We start from the raw sequence: 25,919 nt of genomic DNA, 5'->3' as shown, positions 1-25,919 counted from the left end.
CTATTCAAGAACAAGTTAGTACGCCACTGACGTCAATTTCGTTGCGTGAGCTCGCGCACACCGGTGTCCGCTGGCTCGTGGAAAGATTGTGCGCCACTTATTATGGACACTGCAATATTTGGCTCATTATCCCTTTAATGCTTTCGCATTAAAACGGCGCTCAAAAAGGAGGACCGAACTAGGGTGCCTCAATGTCATTCTGTTTAGGGTGATGCCACCCTTTATAGTACCACATGCCGACAGCACGCGCTCACGGGAAAAATACAAAGAAATCGACGAAAACAAAATGTCGCCATAGCACAGTCAGCGCCACAAGCGCTCAGAACGCTCTTTCACGCGCTTCTGAACAAAAAATTAAAATAAACGTGTGTGACAAAATGGCGAGATGCCACCACCCTAAGCAGAGCGCACATGAAGGCACCCTAGACCGAACTAGCAGACCCAGGAGTCGAATAGGTAGTTACAACGCGCAACGGCCGTGGTGCCGGATTTTTAACGGAGCTTGTGTCTCGGAAAAGCCGCTGTCGGTGGCGTCGTGACGGGAAAATCCTGATTGGTCGATAAGGTCATGACGTCACAGACTTTGCGCGGGAATTTCAACAACACTCACGTGAAACGTGACTTTCCGCGTTGGATAAAAGTGATTTAATGCGAATTAAAGGTCTCCGCATATCTCAGTGAAATAATTAATTTAAAGAAAAATTTGTTTTCGGCATTATTCGAATCCACGACCCTTCGGTTGCGAGCCAGACACGCTACAGACATGTCCGCCGCACTTCGTGCTCACTGGCAGGAAGTGCGACGTATACATACCGAGGCCGTAGTACGGACGCTGCGGGGGCGTCCGTACTACGGCCGCCTATGTTGCTGGACAGGGAGCAGAGCGACGACGCTGCTACAATTGAAAAGATGACGCTCCTTACGAACGAGGCGAATCTTTTCGAATTCAAACAGAACAGTGGAACAGGCACTTGTTTTGTCCGAGAAATGCGCAACTTTTCGCTGCCCACACTACGATACGCGTCGGGTGTTTACCACTACAAGCACAGTGGGGCATTTTATAATTTTCTGCACTTATTCGATTGTTCGATCTCAAAGCCATAATTCTTCATTGAGTTATGTGTAGGTCTACATTGGAAGCTATCTTTCGGTTCTCCAAATACACACACATTTACACTTTTATTCTCCAAATAAATACAAATTTACATGGCACTCGACGCTCAGTGGTGTTGTTCATGACTTGAACCTTCCAGCTCGAAAACCCGCCGCTCCGAGGTCGTAGCAGATGCAGACGCAACAGGACGGGAACCGAAACCAGTCGGAGAAGATGCCTCGGCATTCGTTGCGCGGATCGAAGGCCAGCAGGCGGTGCAGGCGAAACTGTTGCTCACACCGACACCCATCGCGGCAGAACATCTGGTGGTTTTCAAATCTGCAAAACGAACAGAAGTCCAATGGGCGCATAGAACGACTACATATATGTATTATAGCATTAATTTCGGTAATTAGTAAAACGTAGAAAAAAGCGGTGAAACAAAGGACACGTAGTAGACAAAGTTTTAAAGCGTTAGCATTTGTGTCCTGGTACATGCGCTGAACTTGAAGCGACGTCCCCCTTCGTCACTTTCGGCACCGCGCAGTGAGGGATGACCGGTGAATCACTGGGGCGACAGTCGGCGGATGGCTCCATACAAAATATTAACCCACCTTCGGCCACTCGTACACGCCGCCTCGTGGCGCCCCGCAGGTGGCCTAAGTAAGCCTTAAGCGCGAAACACATGTACGACGAAACCGTCCGATTCGACGTCCGACCGCGCAATACGACGGTCGGAGGCGAGGGTTTTCAACGCTCTCCGATGCTACGAAAACCCTCTCCCCCCCAAGGTCATTCCGGCAGTCCGCACGTCGGATCGGAAGGTTTCGTCGTACATGTGTCTCGCGCATTAGCCCCGCTGTCCCACTGCACCTCGGTTGCTAGGTGTTGCGTCACGCCGTAATCCTGTGCGGTCACCGTCCTTCATGCACACGCTAAGTGACCTGACCTGCTTGCACCAGGGACAAGAGGGGTTTTGGGAATGTTCACTTCGCGGAAAAGTGCCGAGAAATTGCATTCATCCTGCTTTGCTGCTACGCCGCGCGAAATGCTTTCGCATTTCTTCGAGAATCAACGTGGCGGCAGCGGCGATTTCGGCCCATTTTGTAGCGTGAGCTACACTTGCCGAGATTGAGCAGTTTCGCGTGGCTGTCAAAGAGCCGGTCTGCGCATGCGCGAGGAGCAGTGACCTCACACTGCGCACAGCTGGCGCGTCGGAGCCGCTGCCGCCGCGCGCGCCTCGCCGGTCTGCGCATTCCAGAGGAGTGACGTCATAGCCGCGGCAGACGCATTGGCGCCGCCGCGTGCCCAGCTTTGCGCCTCCGTTGCGCAGTAGCCAAGTCTGATGCTGCACCGGAGCCGCTTGATAGCGCCTCATTTTGTGCGCATAAGCTCACGCTACGTACATCCTGGCATAGCCGAGCTAAGCTACCGCAATTTTTTTTTCATGCGTCTGAATCAAGTGTTCTTGCCTGTATTCAAAATTTTAATTTTTTTAAGAAGCAAATATTTGAATCCGCGCACGCGGAAAATGCTTTAATAGCTTTCCTGTGAAAAACAAATCGAATATTGTAGTGTAAAAAAACAATTTGAGTACTACCGTACTTTTTCTACGGGAAGGATTTGCTCGCCTCGAGATATAAGTGATACGTATGCTTGCGCGCGCACACACACACACACACACGCGCGCACGCACGGGTCATTGCACATGGAATGTTGCCTGCTCTGCTGGTCAAGATATATTCTATTGCGATGGAATGTGATTATCGGAAGTTGCAAACTAACGAATGTATCGTTACTCGCTTCCAGGAACGTCCAAAGCGGTCGTCATATTTGTGAGAAAGAACTCGAGGTTTGGATCACTTACGCGCACTTTTCAGCGTGGATGTACTGCTCGAAAGGGTACACGTTGAGAAGAGCGAGGACGTCGCCCCGGGTGTTGTTGGCCCAGTACGGGGCCAGCACCTCTTGCTTCACGGGACAGGCATTTCTGAGGGTAGAGAGGAAATTACGAAATGACAAATGACGCGTGCCGAAACCTTTCCCGTCCATTGTATGAAAAAAAAAAAAAAAGATTTTAGGTGCGAAGTACAGGAAGAGAAACCTGGAATGGTAGCCCCCGTGTTGCTAAAGCCCCAGTCACATGCGCTGCTCATACGAACTAACGGTGTTCGTCGCAGAGCCCGTCGGTGGCACCACCGGCGGCCATTACTTGACACCTGGCAAAACACGCAAGTCTGGGAGAAACAAAGCTAGGAATATTGAAGCTTCTACGTGGTGCTCGAAGGCGAGTATTTTATGATGTGCTGCGATCATTATATCGGGTATTTGAAGATCGAATCGGTATTTGTTAAGCGTTAAAACCTACATTAAAAAAAATAAAAAAAATAAAAAATCAAACGTGCCGGAGCACCCACGGCTGCGCTGGCAAGCTCGTTCTCGTGGAGTAAACAAAGAAACGTGCGTCCTCGAGGAAGCCCCAAAGTTTATGAATGTCGTAAATGTTCCACGCTGACAGCGGCATTCCGGGAGTGCGCAAATTCCGCGTAGCAAAGTCTTTGAGCTTGTCTGTTACACCCAACTTATCGAAACCACCACCGACTCCGCGCTAACTCTCGTCTCATTGAGCTGCACTACACCTTTCGCCCCAGCGGAGTCGCTCTCGACCACAAAACACTCATTTATACGAAATTCGAGGGCTGTCAGTTTTAATGTTTGTGCACAAGCTATTTGGCATGCTTTCCGGAAAGCATTAAAAAACGTTTCAGTGCCGACAGCAGCTTAGAAGCGGGAGAAGCGGAACTTTTTCTCGTTTTTTTCCATAGAGTCCCATGCGTTAGCTGGTGTCGTGTCATGGCGGTCGGCGGTGCCACTTGACCCCAGCAAGAGAAGCCTCGATCCAGCCTACTACAATAGAGATCAGCGTGTGTGCTTAGCTTTATTTTTTTGTTGTCGTGTATGACCAATGGTACAGGACACTCCTTGGACAGTGTCTCAGACTGTCTTTTGCATAAATGCGAATAAGGTTCCTCTGAGGGTTTTTCTTTTCTTTTTTCGAACTATTTTTTTCGTAATCTTGTTTTTAACCGTATAGGCCTCTTATTATAGTCGGCGACAGGTTAATTCGAGGGAAATGAAGGCTGGTGAGGAGGAAGGTGATGGATGGCCGGAGACGAGAGGAGGAAACATCCCCCTCGCTCCAGCAGTCCGCCTGCCTCCTCCTCCCTGCAGCCTTCCATACCCTCGCCCTGAACTCAACTTTATGGTTCCAATAACGATACTCCGCCGGTGCTCTGCACGCGCATGTTAATAGTATCGTTATCGGGGCTAGTAAAACGATCTACTAAAACTCCCCAAATAGTATGTTGTCCGCCCGAGTCTCAAGCTCATTGTTGCCTGACCTCAGGGCCGTACTCACATGCCCTTCTTGGACGGTGTTTCCGTGGTCGTGATCAACACTTCGGGCGCTTCGGTGCTCTCCGTGCTTGGTCTCACGGCGTCTGCTGCATCAATGCTGTTGTGGTCCAGGACGCTGATGTGAAGGTGACTCGTTGTGTGGTCTGTAGACTCCGCGTACAGGAGTGCCTGGGGCTCGTGCGTGAAGGCTTCGCCGGCAGCGTAGGAAGGCCCGAAGTCGCTCGCCGGCTGGGCCACCGTCGTGGCTGTGCTTTGAAAGCTCTCCGTCGTCGGTCGGGGAACGTCCTGGGTGGCGTTGTTAGCTTCGGTCTCGTCCGGCCTTTCTCTCGCGTCCGTGGCCAGCTCCGGCGAAGGCTCGTCGGCGGGTTCGTCGTGGTACACAACTTGCGTCATAATCCTGAAACGCATGCAAACGCGGCATTCACTGAAAATGAGCGAGACCAGAATCGGCAGGTTACGGGTGTCACGGGTTTCGGAAGAAATGTCCCCGGAAAAAGAGGCCCCACGTGGAAAATAGCAAAAATGTTCCCAAAGGGTTCCCTATATCGCTTGGTTTTCCCCGATTCTCATGACCTTCGGGCGGTCCTGTCATTACCCGGTCACAAATGACCTGACCCACCTAAAGGTAGAAACGGAGACTGGAAGTCACATAAAGAAACCGAAGTAATCTATTGTGGGGTATTTTGAAAACCAAAACATTGTGTTTGCCCAAACCAAATTATTGTATTTTTGCGAGTTTTTTTTTTCTATTGTGAAATAAACATTTATAACACTTTTAGCCAAAACCAAATTATTGTGTTTGGGGAAATTTGAGAGGTACTTGTGTACCAATTCAAAATAGGCAAAACCCGCGACACTGTTAGCAGGAACAAGCGATCGCTAGTTTTTTTGTTTTTTTTTCTATTTTTCTCTTAGAAATGAAAGGTTGTCATCAAAGTTATTACTGGAAAGAGAAATTTATTGACGAGAAGCACAAAATTATAAGGCACAAATATATACAAACAGCTGAGACAAGGACAAATTACAGAGAACAGTTAATTACCAAACTAGGATTTAGCCCGACCACAGAGGCCGCGGCACCACCAGAGCGCCGACCCCCGCCCGGTCCCAACCGAAGGCCAGCGGGCAAACCTCAGGGCATGTCGTCCCAAGGTCCACCCACAACCCCCAAACCAGAGCCGACCAGGACCCGGCGCCCCGACGCCACCGCAACCCCGTAAAAGCAGCAAGCGATCCCGTGTTCCCCAGATATGTAGAGGTTCTGAAAGTGCTCATTTGGGGATATAATGCAGGCGCTCCTCGCGTGTCGTCAGCTCCTTATCGCCTGCCATGGGCTACCATTTTGACGGTGCAATACAGAGCTGTTGAACGCTCCCGTCAGCACGCGCTTAGCGCGAGGTCAACGCTATGCTTGTAGCGCTCCGCTGCATGTGTGAACAGGCCTTTATACTCTTTCTAAGTAAAATGAGAAAATGCGCTGATGTCGTGTTCGCGCTAACAGTGTCGCGATGTGTACGGGGAATCGTATATGTCCTTATTTATGGGGGCCGGTTTTTCCTACTTGCCACAGGATGACCGGACCGCCCGAGGCCATGAGGATCCGGGAAACCCAGAGATAGAGAATCCTTTGGGGATATTTTTTCCTACTTACCCACCTGGGGCCCTTTTTTTCCAGAAAGATATTGTCCGGGGACTTTTCTCCCGGGAACATTTTTTCCTACACCCGGGTGTCACGCCGCGACTCATCACGACGGGAGGAGCTGAACATGATCGGGTCTCACCTCGGACTGATGGCGAAACGCACTATCAATATAACAATACAAAATCAGCAGAAAAAAAAAGAAAACACTGTGGTTGTCATGTCACGTAGTTGTGCCATTATGGGTCACGTGGTTGAGCCACTATGGGTCACGTGGTAGTGCCACTTTGGGTCACGTGGTTGTGCCACTATGGGTCACGGCATTGTGCCGGAGTGGGTCACGTGATCGCGTGACGTATAGTGGCACAAATCACATGACAGAGATAGCGTTGTGCGTGACTTGCCGAGGTGGAGCTACTTTCTTCACATACAACACATTTTACTTTTTCTTGGCCTGGCGGCCTACCAACCCTGGTGTGCGAACGGGAACGCGAACTGTCGTCGGCGTGGCCTCCGTCGGGGTGATGGGCACCGTGGTAGTCTCTGCGGAGTCCTCGGCCTCGTGAGAGGCCGCCGGCGGCGTCTTGAGCCTGGCCGCGTAGCGACTGTTCGGTCGCACACGATGCGGATTCCGCCCTCCGTCCGTACGGAACGCTCGATTCGGTTCGTCGTCGTAGCGCAGTCTGCGGGCCTCGAGCTCGCTGACGACGATCAGACTGTGCCGCTGGTCGCCGTACATCCGCCGCACCAGGCCCTGATTTTCGAAGATGTACCGCCGCACCGCATGCCTGCGAATCGAAAACAAAAAAAAAAAGAAAAACAAAAAGGGCACCGGTCGCGCGCACTTGGCGTTGGACATGCCACGTTAAACTGCTGGCCGAGTGGCTTAGCATCTAAAAATAGGGTACGCATGTTGTGCAGATTGCTTTAGGAATGTGTATACGGCGTTTCTGAGCGCTATGTTCAGGAGCGAACAAATTCGTACGAATAAACGAATTAACGAAGTGCAATGAAACCTTTCACGAAAGCTATTTTTGTGGTGCATTTATTGTATTCAAACTTTATAAGTGTAAGCTTTAAAAAAAAAATAAACCTAAAACAAATCTGCTTTCTTTTTCGTTTGAGCTGCTAATGTGGATGCTGCCTCTGGTTGAGCTGCTAATCACTAGATGGAACAGCATAAAACTAAAACGTGAATGGTGCTTTGAGATGAGCACCTGAGAGCAGATCCAGCAGTTCTTACCGTGTGTGGTACCATCTGTAAGCAGCAGCGTCAACTAGGCGGCTTTTACCATTTTTTTTCCGTGAAACTTGCGCTTATAAAATTTGAGTATGACAAGTGAACTACCTAAAGGCATCTGTGAAATGTTTCAATGCCCTCCGCTAATTTGTCTATTTATACGATTTTTGTTACTCTCGAATAGCGCAAAGGAAGACACCCCCTCGTATTAAGAATGTCAATAAATGTGCGTGTGCGCTGCTGTAACGGAACCTTCAGTTTTCACTCAATGTGTTCACTTAATTTCTTTGACAAAAGTACGGGTAATTCCCTTCTTAGATGCTGATGCTACAATGTCATTCTTTCCAGCCTAGGCCTCTGACTTGCAATAACCGCTTCAGTGGCATTTCGGCGACGCAAAAAAGGCGCGCGTGTTTATCTCACCAGGGGTATCCGCTCCCGGGCACGTTGCAGAAGTCGCTCTTGCTCATGTCGCAGGGAATGTCGCGCAGGAATCGCGCCGACACCCGAGGTCCGCAGCTCTGGCCCAGGACGCCTCGAGTGTCCGTCCACGCCTGGGGCCAGAAGGGCGCGGTAAGAAAACAGACCCGCGACACCCCCAAGTAAATCCTGCACTAAAGGCTCGGTGCAACGACTTTTGTACTTGGCGCAAATACAGTTTCGTAATTAAAAGGAATCCCTTTTCCGGGCAATAACTGACGAGAAAAAAAAAAAAAATGAAAACGTGCAACGTTTATTCTCTCGGCTCGCAGCCAGAAGAAGGGTCCGCGTGATCTAGAGTCGATTATATGCTGTCAATGTTTACCATAGCCACGCGCTAGGACTATCAAAGCACAGGGCACGCTCCGAGTTCTACATTGATCACAGCGATCGGTCACGAGCCCCGAATGCATGTCCAGGCATTGATTGACGCAAGTCGAACTCGACTGCTCACGTAGTGCTCGTGTCCACAGTACGAGCCGTATTAAAAAGAGTACTCCGGCCGTTTTTTAGCTACCCATACAAATTGCATTTTCTGACTACCCGGACTTTAGTCTTCACGGTACGCCATTTAGTTTTGTCGAAATTTAAAATAGCAATTGAGAAAACTCTAAATGAAGATGATGCCGAAACCAGCATTCAAATTTCCGAGCGCTCTCCAGTGGTGTGACGTCACACATGGTACAGACTTTCAGGTCGTGCAGGTAGTCTTAAACAGAATATGTCAAGTTTTTTTTTTTTGTTTTTTTGCGTGATTTTTGGTGAATTAGTTATTAAGCATTTTTTTCCCACCATGAAACGCATTATAATCAGTAAGGAAGATGGCTTACTGCCCACTTTGTATCATTTCTGTCGTCACACTTCAATGTTGCCAGTTTGAGAAACACGATGAAAACGAAATTCGAAAATTCAATAACTTCGCGAAATGTTTTCCTTTTCACGCAATACTTGGGGAACCAGCCGTGTCTATTGGTGTGCTGAGCCTATTTTTAGGAAAATCAGCGACCATGAAAAAAATCCTCGGAGTGCCCAATATTGTCATATCGTGGAGATCGCAAAGCTTGACAAAATCCTGGGTACCGCACTGTTCACACACACAACATCAACAATGCGATCACCCCAAGACTTAGTAATAGCCTTTATTTCCAGGCATACCCCCCCCCCCCCCCCCCCGTTTTTTTTACAGCAGTCAACTTGTGTGAGCATAAAAACAAATATACAAAAATTATCAAATCGGGATTAGCTAGGCACCGTAGTCGAAATAATTAACATCAACGTCATCAAACTTTTCAAGTCGAAATTATTCAGATCAACATCATTGAGATTGCATTCATTACCGTACAATGTCGGTGTACGCTTTAAGGCCCGTTCACACTCTTGCGACCGAGTACGACCGAGTACGACTGAGAGAGACGAGGATCTCTTAAAACTTCTTAAATGTTTTTAGAATGAGGGAACACACTGGTATTGTGGCGCCATCTATGCGGTGACCCTGGAACTGCATTTCACAAGAGCGAAGGTTTTGCGGGATTTCCGAGGTCAAATGTGCGTAATAACCATAGAAAGGCTCGTTTATAACATTGACAAAAGTTTTTCGAGCCAAGAAAGAAAGGATAATGCGCGAGAAATAAAACAAAATATGCCGGACCGCCGAGTTTACACTGCTTCCCAATAGATGGCGCCAGTGTGTTCTCTGGTTTAAGAAGTTTTAAGGAACCTAGGTTTAAGAGGTCGCAAGAGTGTGAACGGGCCTTTAATCTAGAATAATCCACTTTTGCAGTATTCGAACGAAAAAAAAAGTATGAAACATTAGTACATTTCTTTTTCAGCAATCCAATTATCAGCAGACACAAAAATTAAAAAAAATATCACAATCACAAAAAAAAAAAAAAAATTTCACGGAACACGTCAGTCGGTGGCTAAAAATATACGCTTTTACTATTTTCTTGAACATGCGGATTGTTCGACTTTGGCGGGCTATTATAACTGTATTGGAATGGTTGTTTAGAAGATCAAATAATTGGTAACTAAGTTTGAGTTCCATAGCTTGTTCTAACGCTTGGTTTTATTAAATAAGTGTCAGAGTGTAACCCGCAAGCCTGTGAAGGCAAGTGTAGAAGAGGTACGCCTCATCTTGCTTTATTTGTTGAAAAATTGCGTTGGCCGGTTTTATAAAGAGAACGTGTTTATTGGGCAAAAGCTTGTACTTTCCTAATGAGGGCGCTGTGTGCTCAGTATAGCCTAAATTGTCGATACATCTTACCGCTGCTTTTGCAAGAGGAACACCACGTCAAGGTTAGTACTCGTTGTTCCCCCAATAAGAAGAAACGATATTAAAGCGACAGCTTTAAGGTGCTCGTGTCGCACAAAAACCGGCGTCGGTGTCGGATGGAAAAATCGTGATTGGTCAAAAGGTTTATGACGTCACAGCCACATGCCCTCGCGCGGGAATTTCAAACCAAGTCACAACGCTCACGTGAAACGCCACGTGACGTATGGAATTAAAGTGATTAAACCAGACATGTAATGCGAATTAAAGTTCACCGCATATCTCAAATCATTTCACTTTGTAAAGTAATTCATTTGTATAAAGAAAAAAAAGAATCCGAGGAATTTTAGGCGGACGCGGGATTCGAACCCACGATTCGGTTGCGAGCCACACCCACTAGCGACTAAAGCTCGCAGACGCTTTTTTTTTACCTGGATGAGCATCGTGCCGGCGTGCGGTCGTGTATCACTACTGCGTTATGCACGTTAAAGACACCAGGCTAGCGGTTGTACTGCACTGGATAAAGTGCTCGTCTACAGCTGGGAGACAAGTCGCCCGTTGAGGCAGACTAAGTTCTAGGCTGTATAAACATACACACACCCTTTTTTTTTTCGTTGACACTTTTTTTTATGGCATGGAAAATTTAGCTCGTAATTTAGGTTAGAAGGTAAAAATATGGTTATACACACAGTGGTATTAATGAGGTTAGACGTTTAGAGGATTGTTTTTTTGAGCCACAGTCCAGGAGCACATATTCACTCACGGCACATCACATACACACAGACTACGTTTCTAAGCACGCCACAATCTCTACTATTTTCAGATATTACAAATCTGGTAGTCTTAAGCAGGCATCATTCAGTCCTGGTGGATGAGCTTCATAAACACTTCTTACTTTCGAAATTTCTTCTTGAAAAATGGATTTAGTGCTGCGTGGTGTGTCGGTATTTCCTTCAATCATTCGGCATCTCCAAAGGCCGTGGAGGCCTATCAGCATGAATAAATCATATGGAATGTGTGTTTCCGTGGAGACGTGTAAAAAGCAAATACTATGGTCGGTAATCTTTATCTTATTTAAGTGATCGTTGGAGGACATCCGGGAAGACAACGGAATCTGGGCAGTAGTTGAAGCAGTGTTCTATTGTTTCTAGTCGTTGACACCAGCGGCAGCCAACTAACCACAGTACAAAACAAAAACAAAAAAAGAAACGCTCTTGGAGTTATAATTTTACTGGAAGTGCGGATCTCTGAAATTTAAAGAAAAAATGTTTTAGCACTTGGAGATTGCACATTCGCTTTACACGTTTTAAAACATCGTGTCCTTCATAGTCACTAAGCCGTGTCCTATATAACGGATAGGGAATAAACTTTCAATTAGGGCTTGTGTTAGTCTTTTTCGTGGTACCTCAAATAAATACTCTGAGAAGCGGACTTTTAGAAGCATGAAGGTATCTATTAACTCTTCTCAAAAGCTCCAGAGTTTGTGGGGTAGAATCTGCGTAGTTCAAATAATCAAGAAGGGCAAGTGATGTGCTAGCTTTTTTTGAACGAGTGTAAGCAGAAAAGGATGGGATAAATCCCTAAGAAAAACGGTCAGGAAACCAGCTGCCGGACGAATAGACTTGCCGGACCCAAGCCTCCAGTTTAGGATTGCTTCATCCGTTCCCAAGGGGAGCTCCAGATAAAGGTCGCACACATTATGTGAAAGGCTTGTACATTTGAACGGCCACAATATATTACTTCTAAAACATACATACTTATATTAAAAAAAATGTTACACACTGTTGCTTTTGCGAAAATTGAAAGATCTCGCGCTCTCCATGCCAATGATTTTTCGATTAATATTGGCTACGAAAGAATCCAAGTATAGATTATTAGATCGTGTTTGATCCAGAGGAACGCCAAGATATTTGAAGGGAGTACAATTCCACGATAGCTCAGCAAAGTGTCCTAACATGGTTGCCCACGCACATATCCAGAAGTCATTAGATTTGTCGGTATTCAACCTCGCTCCAGTTAGTTTACAATACCTCCTTGTTACATGACGGTCTTTCTCCGTACTTTTCTTATTCGAACAGAAAAACGCCACGTCATTCGCATATTCTAGTAATTTTGCCTCTGTGAAGCAAAGGCTATAGCCATGAATATTGTCATTTGTAATAATGCTAAGGCAGAAATGTTAAATGTATACACCAACTCATGTTTACAAAAAAACCGGAGCGCCCCTAGCGGACGCCACCGACGCCGCGCATGCGCGATGGGGGTGTGGGCAAGAAGCTCGCCGTCACCCATAAACAAACCATTGGAATGGGATGTTGTCGGTGTCGGTGCGAATCCCCGCGCTCTTTTTCATGTTGGAATTGTTGATTCCAACATGAAATGTGTGACTACTTGAGCGGCCTCAGCGAAATTAACGAGGCTTGTTACACCGCAAAACTCGACGTGAATAATGTAACGTGCGACGATTCATTCCGCATAAACGCTGCAGAAGGGACGCTAAAGCCTGGTTCACATGGTGAGGTTCTGCTCGCTGTTTTCAGTCATGACGTCGCTCGGGCTGCAAAAGCCAGAGGCCAGATTCATGAAGAGCTTCTTAGTTTACGACAACTTAGCTAAGAAGTTCGTAAGTTAAGAACATCGTAAGAAGAGGAGAAATCGGTATTCACGAACGCGTTCTTAAGTGAGAGGAGGAAAGCGACGTTGTCGTACGGAAAAACCAAAACTTACCGGTGCTGTTGCTATGGCGACGGCGTCTTCGGCAGCACGAACAACCAATCGGAGAGCTCGGCATTTGTTCGGAGCCGTTCGGAGCACGTGGATTTTTCATAACAAACACAGGCGGCCTTTCTGCCACCGCTGGTCTGGGGTTCGTATCCGTGCAGTGATATGTCGACGCTAACACGATTTAAACTCGCCCGAATGCCGAGGCCGGGATGCGTAACCACCCCCATTGACTGCTACGAACTCGATCGCTACCAAGTCAACAGAACTGTCATCGTTGGTAAAAGACGGCCCGCAGTCGTTTGCAAAGCGACGTAGATGGGATCAAATTGCCGCGGCGTTTTTCACGGCCTCGTAGATGCAGGAGCGAGCCGACGTTAAAAAAGATACGTTTGAACTACGACAGTGTAACCAAGAGCCACGTAAATGCCTGTTCACACTACGAAGCGGACGCGCGCGTTTGATCGAAGTGCTGGATTTCGCTGTTGGACCGCGAATTGATAAGCGCTTCGGGACCGATCCTTTACAATTGCAACTCGATGCTGACGTAACACCCGGCGAAGAAAGGTTGTACCGGCATTGCGACCCACGAACTGTTACAGCGATCGACAGTGAGGTGCAGTCGTGTCAGAATAAAATGGAATACTAATAACAAAGTGTACATACCGTGTTGCGAAGGTAATCCATACGGCGTTTATTTGAGCTTGATATCACACAAAACAGAGATAGAATCGATGAGAGCCCCTTTTCGACGACAGCGTTCGTCACCGTTGCCTCGGAAAACAAGGAGATGACAAGAGGAAGAGATTGACCTCTTAATCTAGAATTGAGGTCAGCGATCAAACTATAATACGGGAAGGGTTCACAAGAATCGCGCGGGCGTATTCCACTCAGCACGGCAGCCGGTCGTGGGCAGACGGACTTCCACAAGGACCGTCAGATCATCGCTGCTCCGAGTCGGAGTGCCTAGCTGCTAGGCCTATCTGCCGATCGGTCGGAGTCCGTACTCGTGGCCCTTGGAGTTTTTCCCGGGTGTCTGTGGATACAGCGTTCTTGTTCGTTCGTCGTGGTCTGTTTTAAGTACTTTTTACTTGTTTCTTGCTGCTTGAAGTCGGGACGCGTGAGAAGCGCACGTAGAAAAATAAACATCCGTTGGTTGTCGCGACCAACTGAGCGACGCTGTCGGCCATGCTGATTTGATCGTAAGAAGTGCGTAAGACAGCTTCGGAGCTGTCGTAGGATTTCGTCGTAACCTGCGCAAAACTTAGAAAATTTCGTTTCGTGAATACGAACTTGTTCTTAAGTTTTGTCTTACGCACATTTTTGGCGAAAGATCGTTTCGTGAATCTGGCCTCTGAACTGTAGCTGAGATGTCGACGTCGATACTGAAAATCGCAAGCAGAATCAGACCGAGCGAATCAAGCATAACAAGTCGGTGATGGCTCCTGATATCCACTGTTTACACCGAGCCTACTTACCTGAAGCAACCTTCAAACTTAGACGTCTTTTGAGATCTGCACTTCTTATCGCAATTACCGGGTCAACGTTTGGTCTACGGGCCGCTGTCGTTTGAACGTGATGACGCACTGAACGCAGTCCGCTGGTGGTCCGTGCAACTTGGCGGTTTTCCCGCGTTCATGTTGGAACAAAACAAATAAATCTGACGACCACAAGTATCCGTGAATTCGATCCAAAGTGCTTTCCCGCCCAAGCTATCGTGGTCCGACGGCGTCTGTTTTTCCTTTTTCACGGCCCCTATTCACGTTGTCGGACGAACCGTGAGCAGGCAGAAAACGCATGCAAACTGACCCTCAAACCTTTCCCGACTCTTTTGGTAAAGCCCACCGTGGTAAAGCACCAGTCGCGGCGTTTCGACGAGAAGGCAGGTTTTTGTCCGGTTTCTTCCAAATTAACACAGGAATACACGTGCGCCATGGCGGCTTCCGCCCACAGCCACAGACCGGAAGTGCAGCCCTACCTAACTGAAGATTTGATATGAATGGGCTCTGAAAGGGTATTGTTTACAATAAGTATCGTGCTTGCATCCTCCCAACGCCGGCGAAGCCTCTCATCGGGGAGTCGGGACATTCACTCTTTCAAACGCACCAGCCAGGGGGAAATGCCAGTAGCCATTCCCCTCCTCTCTCGCCCACTGTTAGTAAACGGTCTATGCATCTCAAAAGGAGATTGTCCGCTTGTCTATTTTTGGCTTTCCTAGGCTAAGGTTTATTATCAAGATACTTCACCAGCCTCTTTGTGGTTTACCCCCTCAGGGAAGAAAGTTTCCCATTAAAGTCCGGTCGAAGAAAATACACGATGGGGACACCAGCTATTTTAGGGAAGCTCTATCTCAGTCACTGCAACACAGCGAGTCAACGTGACGTGACCGCCGTACTTCTTCAACCAGTAAAGGGTCCATTGCTCACGCATCGGGATGATCTATTTTTTGTCTGTATCTGGCGGTTTAGTGTGAGTCAAGTTCCCAATCGTAATAATGTTAAAAAAAAAAAGAAAGCGAGCAAATGTCTGGTTGGTGGTTACCCTATTGTGAATCAATCCTTCTGTAAGCCCTAATGCCAAACCACTTTACTAATTCCAGATTCTCTGCAGTGACGAGAATGCACAGCTTATTCGTCGTAGAGCCACTGTTCGTATCCGGGAGTCTAACCTCACAACCAGCTTGTATTTTTCTTTTGTTTTAATTGTTTTCTATTGACATTTTAAGCAGTGCAGATCGGGGGAAACAAATCACCCTCCGCTTTCTTCTTCCGGCGAGGGAATCGCCAATTTTCCTCTGGTCAAACGTAGTCAGCGTCACCTAACACAAGACCTATTGAGGCACAGTGCTGAGATTTCATGGGCCGGAGCCATGCGGGAGGGAGTCCCAATTTTTCTTTGTCCCACCTGTCCCTCTGCTGTGCTATAGACCTTTTTCGATTACTTACGTCCCCAACCACCTGGCAGGCATATCCGGTATGGGCGGCGAAAACGTGTTAGAACATATCAACCTGCAAATAGTAAAAAAAAATTTCTGAAGAAACCTAACCGAATTTGCTTCTAAACTATACTTCTTCAGCGGACCCCAGAGTTTTTCCTGGCTTACATTATCGTATGCCCCCTTGATGTTTAAATAAGCTATAGCCACAAAGGAGTTTGGTTTTTTTATTGTATTTCTATGCCTTGTCTGGCGACGAATAAGTTATCTTCCAGTCTTCTACCTTTTCGGAATCCATTTTGGAGCTCGCCCAGTATTTGCATATCTTCTGCCCATTTCCCCCTCCTCCGCTTTACTATCTGCATAGCTAACCATAGTAAAAAATCTTATATTTATAAGAAATTTTGTCCAATAAACGCATAAGATCAGATAAGACATATGAGAACATGCAAGAAACTTATATGAACACACAACAATATAATAAATACAGTATATAAGAAACTGATAAGAAGTTTCTTATAACTTCTTATATAATATTATAAGGTTCTTGTATGTTCTTATATGATCAAATGCATTTATTGGACATAAAAATTGCTTGTACATATTAGGTTTTTTACTAGGTAGTCTGTATAGAACTGAAGTTAGCGTTATTGGGCGATATGACTTAAAGTTGTCTGTTTCCTCTGCATTTATATATTAGTCTCATTTTACTTAGTTTCCAATCATTTGGTACCTCTTCTCCCACAATTATTTGATTAATCACATGCTATAGCTTCAGTTTGCTTGTTTTTCCTAGTGTCTTTATGAGTTCCACGAACCCGTCGCTGTACTTGCTGGAACCTTACTTTCTGCCTTATCCCATTCTCTTGTGGCCGCCTCCATTGATTGGCCCTTCGGCTCATAACATCTGCCGCGCTCGGACCTAAGCTGAAACGAAGTATAGATGCCTCTTGGCGCCGCAATATGGCTGCTTTCTCCTCCTCAATGTTGCTGGGCTGGCGCAGTCAGCAAGCTGCACTGAGGCACTCTAACAAAGTCAATTCGACGCCTTGAGTGTCACGAGGCTTTCGGGGAGGGGCGCAGTGACGCGTAGTCGCGTGCAACGTTCACAGCGCTTGATTGGCTGAGATGGCCCGTAGCGCCCGCTGCGGTTCGTCGAGGCGCAACGGAGTCCAAAGGGCTACGGTTCTTCAGATCGATGTCGCAGGGAGAGGCGATCGCTGGCCGGGCGTTGACCCGTCTTGGCGCAGTCCCTCGCTTTGCGGGGTGGCGGCCAGTATGTCAAGGTCGGCGAAAATTCTGGAGAGAGCACGCGAAACGTCAGGGAGTGCAGCCTCGTTGACCTCCATTTTGGAAATGACAGCGGGGGCGGGCTGGCCTTCCTCCTTCCTTCGGCGGTGGTTGCTCGACGATTCTGGTTTTACGCAAGACCGGTCTGGCTCTTCGGGTTACACGTCGACGGGAGCGTGCGTTCGAATAAAGGCCGAGTCACGCGGCCGTGACAATTCCGCTATCGGGATCCAGAGATGCTTCTCAAATTCTGCGGCCTGTACAATCTTAGTGGAAGTGGAGGCTCTGAACAAGGTCTTCTTTTAATTAAATTTGCCATCATAGAGTACCAGCATGAGGCAGACGCACAAATATAGATTTTACGGGTCTATAACACCGATGTCGATGTTTGGTTATGTGTCCCCTTGAACGAACTGCTTTTTCCACGCGCCCGGGGAGGCACACAATCTAGAAGTCGCTGCTAAACAGGACCTGAAAGTTCACTTTAGTGTTCCAAGGATCGAGAATACAGTAACAAAGAATACGACTGCGATCAACACGGAGGGTATTTTAACGGACTTCTAAATTATAGAACGATATTTCGACCATGAGTGCGTGATGCGACTATAATTCCGGCAGCAGAAACAAATTAAACGGCAGGGTGTAAGTGAGCTGGTACAATTTTTCTGTCGTCACCGGTTTTGGAGGATTCTACTATATTTACCGAAGAAGCGGTCGGAAAAAAAAAAAAAAACGCATCTCCACGTAGTGAATGATGTTGATTGGGGTGAAGCTCTGGTAGCGCTTGTCTGCGTAGACGCTGAGCCGCAGCATGCCGAGCCTTTCGTTCGTTTTTATCCATGTCACGCTGCGGTCGAATGCTCAAATTGCGTATAGACCCGTTGCTCTCGGGCAGGGGGCGCGAGCGCGTCCGCAAGACTAAAGCCCCTCGATATGTTTTCGTTTGTCTTTGCAAGTAGCGCCAAATGCGCGAGCGCACGTGGCCCAGGTCTCGAGCGGCCCTTGGAAGCAAATGGCGGCGCAGCACTGAAATGAGCCGCCCTTGGAAGCGAATGGCGGCGGAGCACCCGCTCGTGGCACGTGTCTTGCGCATTTCCACAACAATGGTTGGCGGTACTTGTGAAAACACCTTTATCAAGGGGCTTTACGCAAGACGCTGCCATGTTATGCTGGCAACACCATCCAGGCGGCGCTGTAACGTTCGATTTTGCACGTGCCACGTTCGAGTGCAAACATCATAGAGTTATTACAATGTACGCTAGAGGTTCAAGTGGCGCTAGTGTGCTGCTGCAAACTAAAGCAGACAGCAACCAGTCGGAAATTAACTTCCGGTAATGCATTTCTATGGTGAAAAGCGAGTGCATTTTCTCGCTGCGCTCGATTATAAGAGCAAATATCACGAATATTTCGTACGTACTGGCACATTGGAACATTTCTCAGTCACGCAGACGAAATAATTGGTCAGTTACGGCGTTTTTATTTAAAATTCGTGGCATGAAAAACGATGCTAAAACCGCTTTGTACATGTATTTACGTCCACTGTCGGACACTGTTAGCGCGAACACGGCATCGGCGCTTTCCACAATGGGGGATATACGTGTCAAACGAACGAAGGCCATGTGGAAAACCAAAAGAGACGGCAAAAACTACGCAGAAACACTGGACAAGTAACTCCTTGTGCATTCAGGCGATCAAAATAAATTGAATGCCACGTAATATAGTCCGATCTGCAATAAATAAGTACTGCTTTATTCTTTCTGCTCATGAATATGTGCTAAGATACATGTTCTGGGTTCAAATCATCAACCGCACGCTCCAAATCTTTGCAAATAGGCAGAAGTCAGAGAAAAGGTGCCCGATAAGAACTGCCCGACATAGGAAATAATAAAAAGGCGCACCTTTCGTAGTCCACGCACTTTATTTCTTACATTCAAATGTTTTTTAACCGATCGTAAGAATGCACGCAGGAGTCATTTTCATAGAGTGACAAAACGGGCATATTAGCAATATATATAAGCGCCACCGCAATGCTAGCGAATCTTTTCGATCGTTAGTTTGCTTAGAATCGTCGCTCGTTTTTACATTCCTGCCATGGAACATAGGTTTGGGCCTGAAATACAGCGAAGTTTAGCATCGTTCAGTGATAAAGGAAAAAAGGCTGTAATTAAATCAATTATACTTTTACAATATTAATAAATGTACATACTATCCGGTACAACCGAAATAATAAAAGTTATTCATGTTATTTTCCGGCGAAGAGACAAATTTCACGCCCGTTTTCCCATAGGAATGCACGGGAGCACCGCAAAAGTAGACTATTTGCTGTCTGCTTCAATTTGCCTCCCGGAAGTCGCATAGACGCTAGCGCCAGTTGAACCTCTAGCGTACATTATAATAACGCTATGGCAAACATCTGTCAGCATCTATAGACGCGCGATAACAACTCTCTTTCATAGCGTCCGTGAGCCCGTAGGTTTCACTTTACTTGATAGCGAAGCCGAAGCTATACTTGCTAAAGCATGTTCCCCTGAACGATGCTCGCACCGCACGAGCGCGCGTGCTTAGCAGGGACACTGAAAGCTCGGAGCTCGCTCTGGTAGCCTCTGCTACGCTGGCACTTACAATGGAACGGAGTATAAAAAACTGTAGTGGGGAAACCTATTGACGCATGTTCGAAGCGCGAACCGAATATTCTATTTTGCTCGCTTGGAGCGCTGCTCAAAACTTCAGAGCTACGGGTCTATATAACCACGTTCCATATCACACATTCTCTTTCTGACATGGATGAAAACGAACGAAAGGCTCGGCATGCTGCGGCTCACCGTCTACGCAGACAAGCACCACCAGAGCTTTGCCCCAATCAACATCATTCACCACCTAGAGATGCGGTTGTTTTTTTGTCATACACGAGCACGGGAGCACGTGCTCGTGAGCACGAGCACCCGACGCCGTACATCGGACGGACATGGCTAGGAACTTCGCCTCTAAAAAGCGACGTTACCTTATTTACAAAATCGTAAAGGGTTCTTTAGCTAAGAAACCTTCATAGTCTGCGGCGAATGAGCTGGCGATTTTGCGCACGTGACATGTGCTCGCGTCCCAAGAACGCTGGCTGATTCGCGGATTGCGAAGGACCGTGTGCTGGCCGTGCAAATGGGCCAAGTTTCTCATCCCACAATCGGTTCCGCTTTACGAAGAATCCACCATTTCTCCAAACAAGTGCTGCCACTTAAGTTCCAGATTGGGAGGAGGAGGAGAAGCGCTGTAATAGAGGTTGGGGGGGAAAGGAGAGAGCCAATAGTGTGGATAGAAAACAACGTGCTTGAAAGGCTTCTCTGATTTGTTCAACCACGCTATTTGTATCCGAAAACATTAGCTACATCTTATCAGCAGATTGAGACGAGATACGGCCCCCCAAACATCACTTTTGTTGCCTTTGCGGCTTATATTTGTTCCCAAAGTAGATACAAAGGAGCCATCTACGCTGTCTGCTTGGCCAGCAGGGATAGAGTGAGGGTACCAAACCCATTTACTTACAAGCCCATGTTTCTAAAAAGGTGCTCTGCGTTTACCCCACGCAGGACTCAAGGCAGTGTCGCCCCATATGTCCACTTGAATTAAAATCACCGTGTTCTGAAAAACTGCTCACGTGCCAAGTAATCCAGACGGAATAAAAGCGATAGCCTAGAGAAAATATACGTCAATGAAAACGAAACACTTCGAGACGCAACCCATTTTACGATTTGAATAAGTGACGCAACCCTTGCACAATCTCAACGATCAGAGGAAAACACAGCAAAACACAAAGAACTGGGGGTGGCATTCACACGAACTTTGGCAGTGACGAATCCGCGACTGACCCAGCTGGCTCTCCATCCTGGTTTTTTTTTTTTTTTTTTTACTTTTTTCTTGTCGCTTTGCATCGTCCTGACGCCTGTCACTGAAAGCTGCTCCCCCCCCCCCCCCCCCTTTTTTTTTCTTGTATTTCGGATGTGCGCGATTGCACCCGAATCGGTGAATCAGCGAAGCCTAAAAATGAAACTGGAACGGCTTGGTCATCGCGCTGGTTGGTCTCTCTGAAGGACACGCCCGAACATTCCTCGCGATGACTGGGGCATGAGCGAGTGCTGACATTTTGGCGTTTCGCTCTCGCGACACATAATGGAGGACCACAATAAAGAAGTGTCCCACTTTTCAGGCTTCGCTTTGTTGCAGACTTCCCTTCCCTGACTCAGCTGTCCCTGCATGACCGATGGAGCAAGCACCAAAAAAAAAAAAAAAAAAAAAAAATTGAGTGGACATTACGAGACGTGAAGAGTGTACACATACATGAAGCGATTGGCGGACTGTCACTGTACCTCTTCAGTGTAATAAGTGTGTTGAGTGCACGTTTAGACAGATGGAAGTTAGTCCCAATGGGCGTCTGGAGTCTCTGCTCTCTGACGCGTATGGAGAGCAGTTTGGGAGTAACTCAGTGAGATCTAAGTTTGCAGACATCGGAAGCACTTTGCACGTGCAAAGCGAGGTAGCCGTCCTCAAAATGAGCGTGCACAGGCCGCCGTCGACCGATCTGACTGAATGAGTTCCACTATGGCCCTTAGTCAATACACCCTATGGACCCGTGCCGCAGCAACGCAAGGTTTGTCTGAAAGTTCTGCGGTCCTGGGAGGGAGGTTCACGCGGTTTGGGAAATGAAGACTCCGTGGTCCGCCACACACGCGAAACAGATTTACTCATCTCGAAGATTTGCGACGAGAAATGCTGCGAATGTACAAATGGATCGGACGAGCCTTTTGAACGCGTTGATTTCCAGTCAGTCAACCTCGAACGCAGATGCCTGAAAGAGCGCAGCAGTTGATTGGCTGCCTCAGAACATGGAGTTTGCTCCGGTGGGACTTAAGCGGTTCTTCGCTCAAGTCCTTGTTCTCTGGCGCTTTGGGTAATCTTGCTCTCTGAAACGGTACCGGGAGCCCTCCATCCGTCCCCGGAGCGCGGTCGGGTCACAAATTCCTCGCGGTTCGAGGCCGGGAACAAAAAGGCCGTGCAAGCAAAGCGCAGCAAGTACCGGCTGACCCCACGGGTTGGAGAGTGGCATCGCTCCACGTGCGGGGACGAACGTCGCGGGTCGCAATCATGCTTTTATGGTCCCCGCACTCCTCACGTTAATGGCCCGTATGAAGCGGACCGCCTCGAGACGTCGGTGATGGGCTTCCTGACCGGCTATCGGAAGGTCGCTGCGCAAGCTCGCCACCGGCCTGCCGCGGCACGGGCGCGCGACGGGTCAGTACCCGACACTGAAATGTACCGACAGGGAGAACGTGGCGTCGAATTGCTGTTACCAATTGATAATGGTAAATCACAGAAGGAACGAACTGCTTGCACGAACTTCGCTTCAGCGGCCATACCGCTGAGCGCGTACTACGTACCTTTTCGGCGTGCTACATTGGATACCATCATATATGCTTTTCTCGAGAATAACCACCGTCAGCATGCGCCAAGTCACGTGCAAAACTTGCATTGGTACATATATAAACTAAATAAAAGCAAAATACACATGGAAACTGCTGTAGCACATGTCTTTGAATGGCCCAGCAGACGACATATGAAAGCATCAGCGGCGAGATGTTTTGGTGGCGCCCTCCTATGGTTCCCCCTTGTGACGTCATTACCTTGCGAACAACAAGTTAGATGGTGTTCGTAAATAGCATGGGGGAAGCCTGAAATCATTGCGCTCTCAAAGCAACACGGCCAACACTGTCGAAATTAAAGTTCTTTCATTCCTCTTATTTTCGTCGATGGTATACCCTTTTTGACGTCATAGTCAGCTTTTGGGCCAATCGTGGAAGGCTGACCACAGCGACGCTTTCGGTCGCGCACGTCGCCAATACGTGTCGGACGCGTTTCTGCCTGCATTGTTTGTCGGCATTGCGCGTGCCTCCACTTTTTCGCTTGCACGCTCCTTTTTAGCGGAAGAAAATAGACTTATTGCTTTATTAACCAAGCATCAAGGAGAATGCCGGGATTGGTGTTCCACGCGCCGCACGTGCTGGCCTCAGCAGTAGTAACTTTTCTAAAGCAAATACCTAAAACAAATGGCATCTTGCACGCGCGTTCATCAAGGCTTTATTTTGGTTATTTACTTCAAATCTTTTATACGGGAAAGGCGTGCGCGTGTGGAACACCTAATCCCTGCATTCTGCAATGGTCTATTACGTCCTTCAGCCGATTCCGGCAGCTTTGAAACGTCGAATATTAGGATTTTGCAGCTGCCTTTCGAAACGGACATCAATGAAGTCCAGCGAACTTCAACCACAGTACGGACGACTGAAAACGGCACTTCCTCTAGCCAGAAAATGCGCGCACAAGGAAAAGACGCGCGACTTGACATTGGCGTTTCGATTGCATCGAACAGATCAAACATGTGCGGACGTGCACGAACGCAGGACGACTAGGACACGGAAGAGGGCGAGGACGAACACTGCCGTGGAAGCCGGAAAGGGAAGGCCCTTGCTCCCCGCGCACGCGACAACCGCGAGGAGGAAGTTTGGAAGCTTATCTGGCGTCGTTACCGCACTGGCCCAGTTAGAAACAAGACAACCGAGATAGATCGGGAAAAACAAGGTGGGCCGCCCGCGAAACGACCTTGGGACCGCAAGCGGAAAGGTCGCATTGTTGCAGACGGAGCGGGTACAGGGCGAAACACAACGGGACCTTTTTCGCGACACCCGAGTGCCTATTTCTCGTTGGGGACAAAAGTCGTCCGGGGTATAGCTGATTTATATATTAAAGACGTCAGAAATTAGGAACATTTAAACGAATTTTTAAACAACTTTTTTGAGGGCATTAGAATAGGGAATGTCGAAGAAGCGATGAGCAACCTATCTTCCAAATTATCTAGGTGTGACAGTGTCAACTAGCGTGCATCAAGTTCAAACACCTCAAGTCTGTCAATTTTTCTTTCCCACGGGCAGAGAAAGCTGACACCTCTTTGAGTCGTGTTCGCTGTTACCTTTTTGACACATCTCAGGAGTCTACTTTCGTCAACTCAACAACCTCCTAGATTCCTCCTTATGCGACGCCATCCAAACCCCCAGCGGCATGCGCATAACCATCTGGTCTCGAAACATTTCACCCGACCAGCCATTCAGCCAAACACGACCGTACTACCAGTCCCACCCAAAAAGCTGAACATGCTGAAACCTCCCCACTCACCCAGAGCAAGACACCCAGCACAGTCCAGGACGAAGCATGGTGGAACTCGGGCAACATCCTTGGGCCAGGAACAAGATCCGATTCAGCAGCGGCCGACGACGCAACAGCGACCCGGCGTCCGAACCCCGACCGAGGTGGACATGGGGCGAGGATACTGGGGTCTCCGCGGGCGATTGACTTCGACGACGACGGCTTAGCGACGACGCACGCGGCTTCTCCGGGCTACTCGGTCAGTCGGCTTCGGGCGGCGGCAACCCAGTAACCGTTCGCTAGGGCTGGTGGCCTCCCGATGCTTCGGCGTCGCCCGTGGATGAGCAAGGGCCGGCCGCGGACGGCGAGGAGGTTGATTCAGCAGCGGGAGGAGGAAGAAACGGTGCCAGAAAGGGGACGTCCGCATCGGCCCAGCGCCGCTGGTGACCCTGTTTTCGGCCGGACCCATCCCTTTCCCGGTCTAACGTCGCGTGTGCCCTCCCCCTTTTTTTCGACCCCCGGATTAGTCGAGCAGCCAAAGGACCTGCTGATAACACTCTTTTGCTGATGGCGATGACGGCTGCGCAGCGGGACGAAGCGATTTTGAGGGAAAGGGTTGTTATCAGCATAAAAACTAAAAAAAAGAAAAAAAAAAAAAAAAAACGCAAGCGAGCTGGTCTGGCAAGTAACATCTGTAGTAAACCAGAAAAAAAAAAAAGTATAAAAAAAAGCAGTCAGAACAATGAAGTTTCAATAAGTCTTAGTCGTTCTGATCGTTTTTCTTTTTGATTTATTTATTCCTCTGTCTCGGATTTACTATGGATGAGGATTGGTTTTTGCTGTTGGTTGTATTGGGCGCACGATTTGGCACGGTGCGACATCGGTGTGACGCGAAAAGTTTCGAGGAGCGACTTGCCTCATCTCTGCCCCATGTCTGTGTCCATCCTCTTCGCCTATTCTTTATTTTTATTTTCAGATCAACGAGAGCATGAAAACATCTCTGACGTAATTCGTGGCGTAACGTGTTATTTTGTCTCCAGTCTTTCGTTCTTTATAATCGTAATTTATGGCGTAGATCTACGTAACTGATCGTATTTCTGTGGCGTAAGATGCGTTTTTCTCTCCCCTCTTTCTTTTAAGGGAAAGGATGAAGGCGCATGACCGCAAGGCTGAAAATCACGGGGCACTTCGAATTTAAAAAAAAATCAAATAAAGGAATGAAAAACATAGTTACGAAGAGGGAAACAGCGCCAAAAGTACGGAGGACAAAGAACGAGGAACAGACAGTGCTCGTTCTGTGTGTTCCACGTTCTTGGTCCTGCGTACTTTTGGCACTGTTTCCCTCTTCGTACCTATGCATAACGACCTTGCCTAATTTTCAACAAAATAAAAAAAAAACATGTTTTATTTACACCGAAAGTACGCTGCTTTCATTGGGGAGACGATGCTTTTCACTGCCTTGATCATTCCACTAAAGATGACAACAATAGAGAGTTTTAGTAGATCGTTCCTATGTCTCCGATAACGATACCCGATACTCCGCCACCGCCTCCCTTGCGCATACATAGAATCGTTATCGGGGCTATCGGAGGTATCGGAACGATCTACTAAAACTCTAATATGAGGGGACACTTTTGGGTAGGGGATACTCAA

The 25,919-nt window shown here is 47.9% G+C and overlaps 1 protein-coding gene across 1 annotated transcript; it reads right to left on the bottom strand.

The window, feature by feature from the left end:
* Positions 1–1,160: 1,160 nt before the first annotated feature.
* On the bottom strand, positions 1,161–24,741 carry LOC115320196 (protein spaetzle 4). Its single transcript, XM_040498604.2, has 6 exons — positions 24,297–24,741; positions 7,813–7,943; positions 6,620–6,937; positions 4,512–4,907; positions 2,961–3,083; positions 1,161–1,432 (listed from the first exon to the last, which is right to left on the bottom strand). The coding sequence occupies exons 1-6, from the start codon at positions 24,351–24,353 to the stop codon at positions 1,234–1,236; spliced, it is 1,224 nt and encodes a 407-aa protein (XP_040354538.2). The 5' UTR covers positions 24,354–24,741; the 3' UTR covers positions 1,161–1,233.
* Positions 24,742–25,919: the final 1,178 nt, after the last annotated feature.

Source organism: Ixodes scapularis, unplaced genomic scaffold (assembly GCF_016920785.2).
Source record: "Ixodes scapularis isolate PalLabHiFi unplaced genomic scaffold, ASM1692078v2 PGA_scaffold3__209_contigs__length_174095766, whole genome shotgun sequence".
NCBI lineage: Eukaryota > Metazoa > Arthropoda > Arachnida > Ixodida > Ixodidae > Ixodes > Ixodes scapularis.
The sequence above is the reverse complement of the archived record's forward strand: the minus strand, read 5'-3'. Positions and strand labels throughout refer to the sequence as shown.

Excerpts from the sequence above, each read along its gene's own strand:
- LOC115320196 (XM_040498604.2), bottom strand. The coding sequence starts at position 24,353 with ATGTTGCCCGAGTTCCACCATGCTTCGTCCTGGACTGTGCTGGGTGTC. Across the intron at positions 7,944-24,296 it reads TGCTGGGTGTCTTGCTCTGG|GCGTGGACGGACACTCGAGG; the intron begins GTGAGTGGGGAG and ends TTCTGGCCCCAG. Across the intron at positions 1,433-2,960 it reads ATCCACGCTGAAAAGTGCGC|ATTTGAAAACCACCAGATGT; the intron begins GTAAGTGATCCA and ends TTCGTTTTGCAG.